This window comes from Anas platyrhynchos, chromosome 1, assembly GCF_047663525.1.
Source record: "Anas platyrhynchos isolate ZD024472 breed Pekin duck chromosome 1, IASCAAS_PekinDuck_T2T, whole genome shotgun sequence".
Lineage (NCBI taxonomy): Eukaryota > Metazoa > Chordata > Aves > Anseriformes > Anatidae > Anas > Anas platyrhynchos.
The window spans coordinates 84,264,290-84,280,464 of NC_092587.1; the positions used below are offsets into that span (position 1 = coordinate 84,264,290).

At 37.2% G+C, this 16,175-nt stretch overlaps 1 protein-coding gene across 10 annotated transcripts in view; it reads right to left on the reverse strand.

The window, feature by feature from the left end:
* The window catches only part of STXBP5L (syntaxin binding protein 5L), a 198,971-nt gene that overhangs the window by 26,531 nt on the left and 156,265 nt on the right, over window positions 1-16,175 (reverse strand). For 4 of the 10 annotated variants that reach the window (XM_072043761.1, XM_072043774.1, XM_072043771.1 and 1 more), the window contains one exon: window positions 12,037-12,087. The exons of the other annotated variants lie outside the window; for them this stretch is intronic. In XM_072043761.1, coding sequence (XP_071899862.1) covers window positions 12,037-12,087 — 51 coding nt within the window. The remainder of the gene's footprint in view (window positions 1-12,036; window positions 12,088-16,175) is intronic. 10 annotated transcript variants of the gene reach the window in all.

Below are 16,175 nucleotides of genomic sequence, written 5' to 3' on the forward strand. Positions count from 1 at the left end.
TTTACCATGCCATGATAGCACCACTGTACACAATGAAAAGCTATTTCTACGTTCAGGTGATAAAACAGATTCTATACTGAATACAGCATATAGTGTGCTATTATACGTAGTCTTCTAACGTGCAAATCATATCCTTTACTTGTGAAAGCAGTTCTGTCTCGATGAACAAAACAGGAAAGAATTGTTCAGAATTATATTTTAGAAAGCAATTAGTGTCTATACTAAGGCTGAGTATCTATAATGAAACGGCTCTGTAGGAGACACAACGTTAATGATTCCCATCATGTTTCTTAATACATAGCTATTAACTGAGCTAACAGCAGATATCAAACTGATGTGGATGATTCATTCAAGTTATATTTAGGAAATTTTCCAAAATATACTGGAACTATTCATATATTTCAGCAGAATGTCCTTTGAGATCGGGGCTTTGTTCAAGGGCACAGGCTGACTGTTCAACCTCAGCAAAAGATACATCCTCATCCAGCTGCTTCCTTTCTTCAAAATTCAGTTTGTGTGAAGGAGTTTCAGCATGATATCTAATTATCTCCAGGGGGATCCTAGGAAGTGGTGAGGAACATAACAGAGTAAAAAAGAATCATATTCTATAGAAACATCAACAGTATTTATGAGTCCCTTTTCCTGAACATTGTGCAGAATGGACACAATTCATCTCAACCCCTATTCACTGTGCTATATTTTAAGAGAAATTCTGCTGTTTCTTTTAGTACGTTTGCTTGTCTCAGTTTACTTTCACAGGCCAAAATTAAACAAATAATCAACAGCTTCTGGGCACCTAAATCCCTTTAGTTGTCTTTCTGAATAAGCAAAGCCAGTTCCCGTATAAAGAACAAATCAGCTGCAGGGACATCCTTCAAGTACTGAAGTCGGTGAAACGTTAGTGAATGCTAGAACAATGAGTGAAAGGGGGAGTTTAGTGATCAGTGACACACTCTTCTATACTTTAACACAGCTCTGTTATTCTGATTAGATATTATTTTTCAACTATACATCAAGGAGCAATACAGCTCTGCAAACCTTAATTAAAAAACAACAACAACAACAAAAAAAAGACATTGAAAAAAATAATATAATTCTGGGAAGTAGGACTACAACATTTTTTGCTGAGAGGTTAAGAATCAAGCAGATAAATCCAGTATGCATTTACAAAGGAACCTACGTGCATATTTTTATGGTATAAGCTCAATGATATGAAACATTTCTGAAGAATAGTTATGTACTATTTAAGAAAAGGTTCCTTACTGCATAGTATGAAAAAAACAGTGTACAAGAAAAGTGAGAGGAAAAAACAATAGTAATTTCCTACAGTGTACTTTGTAAGGGAAATTAAGAGGATGCTCGTGCTACCACCCTTTACCAAAATGACTGCAATGATATTCTAGCCTTTTGAGACCTGAATCACCTGATCCTCCTTTGCCATAAGAGACGTCTTCCAGTCACCCCAAAGAACAGATAGAGAAAGCTTGTAAAGACTTTGTGAAGAACATGTAAGGAAGAACAACACTGAAACTTTTTTGTTTGCTGGCTCACTGCTTTTGTCATTGGGTCATGGGCTTTTCTCACATCAGAATATTAGTTGGTATTGAGCACCAGTTGATAATGGAGATATTAACTGTACTTAAAAAGCAGTGCTTTTGATGCAACAGTGCAACAGCTCCTAAATCTCTCTTATTTTGGAGAAGGGATAGAATAAGTTGCCTAGAAAAAAAACCCTGAACAAAAAGCCCTTCTCTCTTTTCTACCCCTTTCCACAACTGCATTTGTCATCTCCTCCTCTCCCTTCCCGCAAATGTCATTGCCACTGGCACCGCACGATCCTAGCTCAGATTTAACTGAATCTGAGTATTCCCCATGGGGTCAAGGGAATTTGTGTTATACTCCCTACTGGTCCTGGATCCCAGGAGCAAGTCCTGGATTTACTAATACACTGCATCTGGGCATGCTGTCTCAGCACAGCTTCTCCTTGAAGCAGTCATCACACTGTGTGACAGCCACTCCACTCTACCTGGGCAGCACCCTTTTCTCCTGTTTATGGATAGTAAACTAAATAGCCAGGGCTCAGGAACAGCTATTCTGCTCGTTAATTTAAACATGTAAGGCTCACGCAAGTAATGGAAGTAATTATAGAAAATTACCCCATACTACAAGACATGAGTTACTGTGAACTTGATGGAACTACTGAGAGATACCTTATGAGAGATGCAATGTGCAATATGACAGAGCAAGCCTGCTGGATAGCCTCAAATTTAATCTGATTCTTCTGAGTATTACACAGACCTGAAGCATATTATATATACATGGACATGCTAATTTTAGTTTATACACAATAACAAATATATGAGACACCACCTGCCTTGTCACACAACTGCTTTAAACTACTTGGCAACCTTTGCAAAAAGCAAAAGGGACCAGAGAAAAGCTGAATCTCTGTGAAAACCAAATGTACTGAAAATATCAGTCATAAAGGAGAAACATGAATTTGCAGTTGCTGTCGAGGAAGTTGTTACACTGGAAATGACAAACCTAAAGAAATGGTAAGAAAGATAATTGTTTTTCAGTTCTAACAAAGGGATAAATTAACACGGAAAAACTAGCTGAAAATCAGTTCTTACTAATGATCTGAGGGAGGTTCCGACTTCCTCAACTGGAAGAAAGTAATCAACAAAAGAGCAGGCAAGAGGAACAGAGAAAGCTGCTTTAATACGGAGCAGAAAAAAAAACATGAAAAATGAGAAAGTCCCTGAGAATTTCTTCAGTAAGTGTTAAGGACTACACTCTATGCTGTTAAAAGGAGGAAAAGTCTGTTTCTATTTGGGGATTTTTGTGTGTTATCAATAAATGAGAGATTAGGTAATGATTATGTGTGACTAACAGCTTTTTTCTTTACACAGCAAAGAGATACACATTTAGGTCAAGAAAAAAGAGACCTCACATAACTGTACAAATAGTCTGAAGGACAGTCTCAAGGTTGCACACAAGCAAAAGTTGTATACAAGTGGTGTGAGAACACGGAGCACACCTTAAAGTTTTAACAGATTGTTCTTAAAAGTAAATCCCTTCCAAAGTCAGGATCACAATTTCCTCTTGGTGCAGTTCTGTCAGCCAGTAAAGAGAGGAGGTGTGAGACCTGGCAGAAGATGTTCTGTGCAGATGTTCTGCCAACAAATACATGTATTTACCATTGTGCCTTTCCAGTTGGAAGAGTAAGGATGAATTGTACTATTACTATATTGATAGTACATTTAGGTCCACACTCAAGAATATAACACACTGCCTTTACAATATACTGCCTTGTGTAATGGAATAGTATCCCCCTTATGGTAACAGGCTCCTATAATGCACTTGATCCCAGGTATCACCATTTTTCTGAAAGAAATGTGAACAGGTTTTATTTTCAGAGAATAACACATTTTGAACCACTTCACAGTATTTTAAGTATGTTGTCATTGATAGAGCCCCTTCCACAACCAACGTTTTTGCCAAGTTACAAACAATGAAACCAAAATACAAAATAAACGATATCTAAATGAGGAATGCTAAGAATATATTACTGTTTGTTACATTACCTCTACATTAACTTTATCTCAATAACCTGGCAGTTCAAATCTAAAAATAAATTCATCTTTGTTCCCTGAGAATGAAGTGAAGAGTTCCTCAAGTTTCTCAAATTCCAGACTGCTTGGAGCTAACTCTATTCCTCAGATTCTTCTGCTGAATTTCTAGTGATCATGTAACATCACACTGCTGGACTGACTGTCTCAGAAACTAGACAGGACTCAGTGTACCTCAACAATAACTTAACAGAAATTGTTGCTACGCTTTGTGCAATGAACAGGAAAACACAGACAGAAAACTTGAATTTGTTCTGAAACAATCGTGAAACATTATACATACAGCACTGCATAGAGGACAACACTGAAACACGCAAGTAAGGTGGATGACCGAGTGACTACCTCAGGTAACAACCAGTCCCACATATCCCCTATTAGGAACATCGCAATTGTGTTTTCAAGTTGAAAAAAAATATCTGTTTTTAATTCCCAGTTTTTGAAAATTAATCCTTTTCAAAGAGGTTGAACTGGAAGCATTTTTTCAGCTTGAACAGGACAAAAATAAGGCATGGAATATATCAGCTGGAGACTTTCTAAACAAAACTTACCTTTCCATCCAATATGAATTAACAAAGTGTAAGATAATTACAAAAAATGTAGTTGTAGTCTATTCTAACCAGATTCTCCTGAAAAGCTATGTCATAATGATTTTCAAGGTTTTGTCTTTTTCTCCAGGTATTAACAAAATCTTTCTTGTTAACTAGAGGTAAAAATAGCTGAAATAATTGAGCTAGCACTGCTTCACTTACTTGTAATGCCTCTTTAGAGCTAGCTTCTTTATCTAATTACTGAAACAACAGTAAACAAAAGGCAGAACATCAACAACCTCAATTCTGCTTACCCACATTAAGAAACATTACAGATCTCTTCAGACATAATTTTTACCTTGAAATACTGAAATGACAACAGGGTTATTTACTCCTCAGATTTATTTTTTTGTTGTTGTTGACCTATGTCTTGTTTTGCCATCTCGCACTAAGTTATAAATAATTTCTACATCATTAGCTCTGAAAAGAAATGAAGCAGGTAGCATTTCGTTTTGCCACGTTATTAGCAAGCTATGTATCTGCTATTCCTAGTTATTTGGGGTGCAAAATTTTGATTTTTGTCCAAAGCATTCTTGATTGTATGCCAGTATAATTGGTCCACTCCATAGATGTTTGTATATAAATAATTTGCCTGCAAGTGCTCAATAGAAAGAGACACAGACCTTGTCATATAAACCATTTCAAATATAAACAAGTTTGCATAAAATTCTTTTTGCAGCAAACAATTCTAAAAAACAAAACCAAACAAAACAAAAACAAAAAATCAATCTTGTTAACCTTATGCACTGTAGATTTTTGACAGATAGCAGTTTATTGTAAATAATAAATTAGTAACAATTGCTCGTTTTTATTTTAGTGCTGCAAAAGCAGATTGTATGCTAGATAACTTCTGATTTAAAGTTCTAGTTTTTAAATATTCTTCTGCTTGTACACAGTTGTTAAGACTATGGACGTTGTTCTAAGTCCCATCAAGGTGATAGGACCATTTGTCTCATGATTAAGTCTCTGCCTACAGATGACGGTGTTTGTGAGAGCCTAATCCCACATCAGATTACTGCAGAGAACCTTTGGGTGCAGGCAGGTTTGGTAAGCCTATGTGTAGCCCCAGGTTTTGATTGCTGGCCTGAAAAGGCTGCTGAGAGTATCACATCCTGAAAAGTGTACAGAGACCACAGAATGCAAGAATAATGTACATACGTTTGCATTTCTTGAAAACAGAGGAAAATGACTTACCTTTGAGAGTCCTCAGTAAGGAACTCTTCTTCAAGTAAAACCAGAGAACTTCGGAACAGTGAGTATCTATTATGTTGTTAGCCTACCAGTTGAGTATCATGTTGTTATTATCAACTCTTAAAAGCACGACGACCTTAACTGCTTATTTGGTGGCTTCAGCTAACAAACAGATGTTGCTACTTTTCATTCATGACTACATTTAACTATACCAATTATACAGTTAGAGTCTCATTTTGGTAATTTTAAGTACTTACCTTACCTCTAAATTACTTGCTTGTTAAATCTCCAATATACATCATAAATTTTATTTATTTTTATTTTTTAAATCTGGGAGCATTAGAAGTCAGAACACAGCACCTTTCTGCATTTGAAATACACCCACAACAGATGCCAATTATGCTGTGACAGTCAACAGAGTTAACCTGCTTATCAGCTCTCGTTCCTTTTTTTTCCTTCTGGTTACTTGGACTGGCAGACTACTAATATATCAGTTAATACAGGTCATCTTTAAAAAATGCTTTACCATAAATTTTCTCTCACTTAATTTAGGAAGAAACTACTGCTGTCACACACTTAACCTTTGACAGATGAAAGACTTCTTTTAAAATCCCAAACCAATAATGTGAAATTGCAGGGAAGCCAAATGTTTAAAAACATTCCTGTAAAAGTAGAAGACATTAGTCCAAGCCACAATGTTTTTCATCTTAACAAAGATCAAACTTGCAGCAAAAAAGGCAAACCACATCCTTGAATGTATCAATGAGAGCATAGCCAGGAGCTTGAGGGATTAATTCTTCCCCTCTTTTTGGCATTTGTCAGACTGCATCTCAACTACTGTACACAGTTTTGGTCTCCCCACTACGAGTAAGATATTGATATAAAGCAGTGAGTTCAGCAGAGGTCTACCAACCTGATAAGGAAATTAGTACACACAGTGTAAGAGAAGAAGCTGAGAACTACTTTTTTCCCCCAGCCTTAAGAAGAGAAGGCTCAGTTGCAACCTTATTGCTGTCTGTAACTACCTGATCTGAGTACACAGAGAAGATGAAGCCAGACTCTTCTCAGATGTGCACAGTGATCAAGTAACAGCAAAGGACTCAAGTTGGAACAGGGGAAATACTGGTTAGATATTAGGAGATTTTTTTTTTTTTTCTCTCCTGTGTAGGCAGTCAAAAACTAGAATGGGTTGCAGAATCTCTGCTCTTGGAGGCATTCAAGTCTCAGCTGGACCAGCTAGGTCAGGACAGTGCCAAGCCTGCTTTGATCAGGGCTATAGCCTAGACAACTTCTAGAAATCCCTTAATTACGCTATAATTCTAACTACAAGCAGATTTCAGATGACTCCTCAATTCAGCGGTATTTTCAGACCCAAAATTGAACAGAAATTACTTTGCCCTTCTAGGAGGAGATCTACACCGGACAGTCCATAAGTTCCTCTGCATATAAAATACCTATCATTTTCAATGTACACTGTCAAGTAATTCAAGCAAAGTAGTGTTAAAGCTAGATGTCTGGATTGCTTTTTCTAAATATGTCAGACCAAGGAGGAAAGCAAGTCAAAATTATGATAATTTTGAATTTTCACAAATGTTCTTTGGCCCTGGAAAAAAACCCTCCAAATCAAGAGCCAGAAAAACTAGTAGAGAATGCTCCACTTAAAATCAACCAGGCAGTATGCAAAAGCAGATTAAAAGCTTCAAAATTTTGCCAGATGAATGCATGATGTTTGTCCCGGGGCAACTGAGGCAGTTTGAGAGAAGTAGTGACTAGAAAGCAATGTCTATTATGAATCTAATAATGTCTGCTGTAAACTACTTTGAAAGGGTAAAGCAGGAATTGCTCTAAACCTATTGCCAATCTTTAAAATAAAAATGAGGTATTCTTTACGGCATCTAGCTTCTGTTTCATAGGCTTAGGAGCATCCAGAAAGTGACACTTGCCTTTTAATGAAGTACAAAGGCATCAAATGATGCATATTTTCATACTACAGTTACTTTACTATATGCATAAATCTTTGAGGAAAGAAAAATCAAACAGATTTCACAAGCCTGGTGGAACATACACAGTATAAAACAGAATACAGAGTTATAACCAAAGCTTCTTTGTCTGACTCTTACAATTGTGTTTTATGGAGACAACTTTCAGAATCAAAGCTTTTGGACCTTTGCATCAGAAAACATTTCTCAAATCTTGTAAAATTTGAGCTTATTTGGTACTTTGTCTAGTTTCTCACTTCTGTATAAAATGGTAGACATTATCTTTGAGCTAGGTTAAGAATTCATTCACTGCTTATAAATATCTGCAGAAAGCATGGGAAATTATATTAATCTTTTGAAGATCGCATCTTAGGGGAAAGAAAAATGTCTGTCTCTATTTGCATTTTCTTTTGTTCTTTGTCTACTAAAGGCTAGGTGATAGCATAAATTCATGCAGTGAAACCATCTGTTCAGAGGAATTAAATAAAAATTGATGGTCACTGAGTCTGTTGATTTTTAGTTGGTGCTTGTGTCTAGCTCCCTATGATCACCTGGGAACTTTAAAAGGTTTTAAGGAAATGAGCATAAGAGAAAAATACGAGCCTATGCTTAAAGTGGCTGGTGAAGCAAAAGTTTCATATGAAAGCAATTGTACATGTATATATTTAGCCTAGACTCCCCACTTTGATTAGGGTTATCCTGATAATTCATTTCACTGCAACAGTTCATGGAAACATAGATTATCTTTTCAAAAAACTTTTGGGAAACAGCATTAGGTTTCAAAATAAAGACACTGCCATTCTGAGCTGCATCTGAAGACTAATAGAGAAACTGTACGGTATACGCAACAACATTACTTCTTCCTTCTAGACAATCCAAATCACCATTTGGGTTACAGATTTGCAGTAGCTAAAACTATCAAGAAGTTATAATGTCTCTCCATATATGACATGTTCCCACGTTTCTGTATGGAGGTATGGTATCCACAGATACGACAAGTTCCTCAGCTATGATAGATAATAGTCACTACCTCAAAATAAAAAGATATTGAGGTCAGCTAAGTTACCAGTCATACAAAAGTCAATGCAGAGTCCCAGCATACCTTTAAATCATGAAAATCCTGACAAGGTTTAACTAGACACCCTCAAGTCATATTATTCCTTTAAATACTAGAAAACAACCCTCTAAGCTAGTGCGAGCAGCGGTAGCACCTCCACATGAAATAGATTTGACCTCTACTATTTTAATTCAAAACCAAGTGAAAGCAAGGACATTACACGAACCACATCCTAACAAGGGAGCAGAACTGTAAGCTGCCAAATGATAATATATTTCCCAATTAGCTGCAGTTGGTGCTGAAAGCAGGCAATGTATCAGAAAAACCTGTGAGCCAGAGCCAACAGGATGGATGTGCAACATCTTACCATTTGAAAGCGGTGACTGCAGTACCTGTAATACAAGCATGGGCCAGACAGCATTGTTATCCCCTGAATATTAAGACTATAGGTACAATCTCAGGCAACAGGCAGCAGTGGATAAATAATCCCTAATAAGCTCTACCAGTGTAGCCAGGACATTTTGGAACAGATGCAAATGAAATGCAGACATTATTTATCACCTTTTCCAGGAACTCTCATTTAAATTTAGCTCCTTACATTAAAAAAAGGCTTTCCAGCCAGTTGCAAAATAAGCTATCTACAATTCAGCACAGTTTTAATGACCAGAATAATTAACAGGAATCTTCTGCCCTTCTAAGAGAGTCATGAAGCAGAAGTAAAACAAGCTTTTTGTTTTGTTTGTTTCTTTTTTTTTTTTTTTTTTGTTATTCTGCCCTTCCCTCCCCCCCGCCTTTTTTTTTAAAAAAAAAAAAAAAAAAAAAAAAGCTGCTTTCTGCAGTTGATTAGCCATGAGTAATGGGCAGCTTATACATTGAATGCTGCTTCCACATGCTTCATCCTTAGCAATCTATCAGGCTTCCTGATCATAGGAATACAGAGTACCCAATAACTGTAGTAGTAACAACAAACAAATGCTTAAGTGAAAATTTGGTAATACCTCCCATTCTGTAAGAAATTTTTGAAATTAAAGGAGCTCTACCAGTTCCTGCAGGATGTTGAAACAAACTTTCTTCTGCTTGTTTTTAGGTTATTTTGAACTTGTTCTACATTATTCAAAAATAATGAGAATGGGTAATTGGAGGAATGGTAGAAACAGGGCTGTTGAAATCAAGGATATGATTATACATTCCTGTCCTGGTTTCAGCTGGGATAGAGTTAATTTTCTTCCTACTGGCTGGTATGGTGCCATATTTTAGATTTAGGATGAGAATAAAGCTGATAACACACCAATGTTCTAGTTGTTGCAGAGCAGTCCTTGCACTGAGTCAAGGACTTTGCAGCTTCTCCTGCTGCCCTGCCAGTGAGGGGACTGGGGATGCACAAGGAGCCGGGAGGGCACAGAACCAGGACAGCTGTCCCCAAATGGCCAAAGGGACATCCTGTACCAGGTGGCATCATGCTCAATAGTAAAACTGTCGGGGCTGGCACTGCTTGGGGATGAGATGGGCATTGGTCGGCTGGTGGTGAGCAACTGTGTTATGCATCACTTTTTTTTTTTTTTCTTATTCTTATGTCCTTATCTCAACCGATGAGTTCTTGTGCTTTTACCTTTTTTGATTCTCTCCCCCATCCCACTTCAGAGGTCATGGAAGAGAGTGAATGCCTGTGTAGTACTCAGCTGCTGTCCAATTTAACCATAACAATTCTATTCATCTTCAGAATTCCCTACATCTGTCATACTTAGGATGGATCTTCGTGCTTCTTATACTCATAGGTTGAATTTACAGTTTTTCTTTGTACATTGCTGTCCTGCTTCCCAATCCTTGTGCCTTTTTAATTTTTTTTTTTTTAAACATAAAACTGCCTTCAGTTTTTCAGTATATTCTAGGCAATGCTTACAACATTGTCCAGCTCCCAGCATGACTGCTGGAAATCCGTGGGTAAGGCATTTTTTTCCTCTGACTTGTAACTTGAAAGTTGTATCTCAAGATGTTGACCAGAATAAAATCTTATTATTCATTCTCATGTTATATATTAAAGCCCTCACTGCTTCTAATTATGTAAATTTCTTTCTTGTTTTGCTAAATACCTCTAATTCCAGTCTTTTACACATTAAATTTATCTTTTTCTTGGGTAATGCTTCAGATCTTTCAGATGTGCTAACATAATATACATGTATTTCATGCTATGTGTCCTTCAAAATGATCTTTTTAAAATAATACTAAGAAAGCAAAGTCCAACCTATGGAACGTAGTTTAGCCTTAGATCCTTCTCTATGGCTATTCTAGTTCTCTACATATTCACCTTCACTCTTAATAGCTGCCCGTTTATTTAGTGATAAAAATCATTTTACAGGTCTACAGCTGCCTCCATCGCTCCTTTTACCTCTCTACAGAATTGGTATTATAATTTTCCGCTCCATTTTTTGGGGTGTATTCCTACATTCCTAGTATGTCAAACATCACTGTTAATGATGGAGTAAATTATTTCAACTAATTTACTCTGTACACTGAAATCTGCATAATCTGGACCGGACCGGATTTCCCAATGATCTTGCAGCATTTATTTACTTAACCATTATCAGGAGCTATTAGCAGTTTTCTAAGTTCTTCTGTAATTTATAATGTAGAAGACATGTTTATTACCCTGACTTTTGCCTTGGGGAACAGTGTTACATTGGTTTATACATGCACAAGGTTCCTAGTGACAGAAATTAAGTTCAACTGCATTATGTAAGAATGTGATCCATCTTTAATATCTATCTCTAAAAAGACATTCAAAGCGATGTGGCATGGCTACACAGCTTTTTCAGTCATCTTACATGAGAAACTTCCCATGAGATCAAAATCAAAAAGGACTCCTTGATACTCAGAATATTTAAAAATAATTATAAAAATCTTTTTGTTAACCATACACTCCGCCCCAAATGCCAGGAGTGATTATGTTTATGTGAATATTTAAAAGGGCATGATCTGCCCCAAACATTTTTGGGTTATGAAAGATATTAATTTCATTTTAGGTTTTCTGAGGTGAACCTTCTGCTTTCACTTACTATGCTTTTCCACTGAAAAATTAAAGAAGGATTGAGAAAAAGGTTATGACAGCATACTTAACAGTTAGCTAAGTCTGAGACAGAAATGAGTGATTTTTGATCTGACATCTGCAGAGCTCAAAAACACCATAAAATATACACATTCAACTATCTTATTACTGCCATGGCACGGAATTTGTATGTTAAATAAAGAAATAGACTAGCGCATGCATTGGGTGTTAAAGGCAGTGAACAACATAACTGACAACCAGTTATAATGCTTCAAGTGTGTCAAAAGTTCTGGAACCACTTCATAACAAAATATTACACACACAGTGTGTAATGATTAGCAAAATGTGTCTACATAAAATAAATGAATATTAAACAAGCAAAATGCTGAGAGCTGCCAACAGAACTGTATGGGTTAATAGGTGGTTTTTAGAAAGCCTTTTCAGACAAAGCCTCCAAGGTTATTGTGTTAACTCATGGATCAGTTGGTAAAATGTTTTGCCAATGAATGTAAGGAAGTTTAAAACTGTTGGCTTTCGCCTACCGTACCAAGATCAGTCTTAAGATCTGTTGGCAGACTTAACTTTCTTGATCCTTTAACTGAAAAAACAGAAAAAGGAGAAAGGCAGTTGTTAATAATTAATAAAGAAAAAGGAGTGAGGGAAAACAACATGCCATCTTCTGGTTAATACCATGCTGAAAGTTTGTAGCATTTTTTTTTATCAGCAGAATTATGGTTTAATTTTTTTCATGTAACCCATTCAGAAAAATAAATGTAACTAAACAAAAAAGCACTGGAAAAAACATTACTCCAGCTCTCAAGAAATGAATAGTGTTCTACATAGCTTTGGCTGTATGCTGCAATATCTTACCTTGTGATGACAGGAATGATTAAAAACAAATAAGATTTAGGCAAATATTGCAAATGCTGGTTATGCAGCATATCACAAATATTAAACACCTGGAAACCAATTTATTAAGAGGTTGCAATGAAGTTATCTAATGACATCATACTCAAGATATCATTCAAAAAAGAAGGCATATTGTATAGGTAATGGAGACAAACCACATTACTGTACATATTACAGAAAAGACATTGCACAGAAACAAAATACAGCAGCTTCAGGATACAATGCAGTTTTATCTAGACGTCAAAATATTGCACTCAATTTGCTGAAGATTTAATTATCTGTTGTGTTCCAAATACACAACAAAACTATGATTTAATTTCTGTTCAAAAATGTTTTCATTTCCTTACACATGAGCACATTTTTAAACAATGAACACCAAAGAACTAAAATGAAGCATGTCTTGTATCAGTCAAAATGGTATTAAACTTGTTAAAAGAATGTCTTAAGAAATCTTTTATTAATTCAGAAGACTTAATTTCCAATATGGTTCTTTTGTTTTGTCTTCAATCATTTTTTTCACATTGTTTTCTAGCTTTTGCCCCTTATTTATACTGTCTGTTGTTAGTAGTAATCAATGAAGTATCTGTCAGCTAATTACTATAATTCTGAAAAATAATTAAAAAAAAAAGTCCCACATTGTAAGTATGACAGTGGCAGGAACACTGGGACATATGAACATAAGGAACGAGTCCTTTGTAATTCCTATTTAATAAGGTTTTAGGTCAGAAGGATGCCTACAACAGCCACTTACCACTTCAAGTCACAGAGCCCCTGAAAGAATCTCTGTTGCAATGTCATCACTATAAAACCTGCAATGTGGCACAGGAAAATATCAGCTAGCACCTATGCTAATGTTTCTCTCTCTCTTTTTTTTTTTCTTTGCTGTTGTTTTTGAGCCCTTGGAGAAGAGTATGGGAACCCTTCAGGCTCTTGAGCAGCCTTTTGGTATCATTAGAAGCAGCACAACCCCCCCAGTAACACATTTCTAGCCGTTACTTTGAACAGATGTTTTAGAATAAGGTGAGATCTCTTCAGATCAAACCAACATTAAAATCTTGGAAAATAATTTCAATACCAAGTCTTAGCCTGTGCCTCCATTTTAGGCACTCACACAAAGGCCAACCACAAAGCTTTGAAAATATTCTATTTATCTGGAGAGCTGTCATACACTTTCAGACTGAGAACAGAGGTTACTGCTCCACAAACTCGGTGTTTTGCTAATAGAGAAAGAAGCAGCACTTACGATGTGATCCCCTTTTGCTTTAAGGAAAGGACAAGCTCTGGCTCAACCACACCTCTGAAAAAAGGATTACTAACACCAATGCAAGGTTGTAGGACACTTTACTAACAGACTAGAATCTACACTGGGATATTTCAGAGGTATAAAGCCTAGCTGCATTTAACACTAAGGGAGCCTTATTAGTGCTATAATCAGAAGCTTTGAGCTTTATAAAAAGGTAGTTTAAGCCCTTCCATTTCAATATTACAGCTATTCCTGTATAACAGAGTCTGTTTTATATGCCACAGCTATTCCCAAACTGTGGTATATGTATGGACTGGAAGACTGCAGATACAGTTCCCAATTATTTGTGCACAGGCTCATGCACGAGGTGCAAAGAAAGCTCCCTCTGATTCCCTCAAAGGACCTAAAAAGGCTAAATCTGAGAGCTTCTGCAGCTGCTTGCAGATAAAATAGGCATACCATACTGAATGCTGCAGTCTAACAGGCTCAGGATGCTCAAGGGACTGAAGCTGGGAAAGAAAGGGAGTAAAGATCTGACGAGTTGGACTATGGGTACAAGGACATTGCAGGCATCCCAATATTGGGAAAAAATAGGAAAAACAGAGGCATGGGCTTGCTGGTCCTATATAGTAGAGAACATGGTGAGTAGGGGGCAAAAGTAGAAAGGAGACACACAGAATTTGGAAATGAAGTAAGTGTAGTTGGGGAATCCAGAAGTTACTCCTACCACCATTTCCACCAACAAATATGGAATCTTTTGGTGTAGGACATGACTGTGCTAAGACACACTGTGGACCACTGTCAGCAAACCAGACCTCTGAGAGTAAAGACAAAAGATGGAGTTGATTGTTTTTGTGCTTTACTGAAGAAAACAAACAAACAAACAAACAAAAACCAAACCAAACAAAAAAACCCTGTGCATAATACTGCCTTTTATCTTTTATCTTTTATCTTTTATCTTTTTTCTTTTTTTTTGGGGGGGGGGAATAAAACTAATGTTTTAATAATAAATTGATCAGAATGGAGATATTAATATGCATCCAATTTTTAATTCCTAAAGTATGTATATTTTATCATCTCTACATTCAAAATAAAGGAGGATCATGAATAGTATGACCATTATGACCATGCAGCTTGCTGAGAATGAGCTTTTGAAAACTCTTCTAATTTACGAACGAAGTAGAGAAGCCAGCCTTTTGCTAGCTCAAGAGGCTAGCAGAGCTCTTTGTTACCTTTACTTCGTTGCATTCATACCGGAGGCAGCCAGCAAAAATTGTAGTACCACAGTGCAAGGTAAGACACATGTCAGGAAAGTCCCTGCTCAAAAGCCTAAGTTTGGCTGTTTAAAAATATCTAAAAACAGGATGAGAAAGAGGCACAGAGTTAATAGGTAAGATCTGGCAGCTAGCTAAACTGAGGACCCAGCACCCTGGCCAGAATACATCCCACCTTGTAGCCATATGGTTCCTATCAGTCTTTCAATGAAAACACCAAGGCACAACCAACCCGAACAAGCATGCTCTTGAAGCTATGACATTTGGTGGTGTGTCTCCCCCAGCATGAGTGTAGTCAGAGAAAAGATTATTCAAAATGAAGGTGATTTTATAGAGCTCCTTTCTGTTACTCAGCTTTTGGCTCCAAAATGCTTTGGAATATCTGTCCCTGTCCTTCACTGCTAAAACACGGATTTAAGAGATACCCACTATTTAGATACCCACTCAGATAACATACACAGATCATGGATGTTTGGCTTCTGGGGCTAAGAGCCAACTTGGGACTGCCCCTTTCCTTTGGTGGGCTCAGGTGAAGCACCCTCAGACAGTGCTGTGCTTTTCCAGGGAGCTGCTTTCTGGCTGAGCCTAACTCTTGCTGAGCTACAGCTCCTACCACATCAGCCATACCCGTATCTGGCCACTATCCTGCTGATTTGGACCCTGACTCATGGACTGACATCTTCACCTGGACCTTCCTGGCAATCCCGGGCTGTATTTGGCCCTGCTCACCCTTCCCAGAGCTGCCCTGCTCCCTCATTTAGCTCCTATCTCTGTGGCCCATAGGGAGCTGCTGACCCCTGCCACTCCCCAACAGTGAGCTCAGGCCCCCTCAAACCCCCAGGCTTCAGGGCGGGTTGCCCTGCTGCTCCCCTTGAGCCCCACACCACGGCCCAGCCCCAGCTCTCAATTTCTTATCCTCCACCAGCTCATAATGCTCCCTGTTCCTTGCTAATTCCTGACAAACACATCCTTTCTCAAGATCTTAAGCAAGCATTAATTTATCTGATCTGAAACGTCTTCACATATTGGAAAAGTGATAAAATGCATCTTGTGTTCTAGGATCTCTTTAATGTTTAATTTGCTTTCTGACTAATAAGCATTCTTTTTAATTTAACGTAAATAAGTAGAAATCGTTATGCTGGCGGTGTCATCAATAATCAAGTTGCAAAATAAATTACATTGTTTTCACACACACAAAGTTCTGAAACATACATATCCTTGCAGAAGACAAGAAAGTAATTCTCAAACCGAGTCAAATCT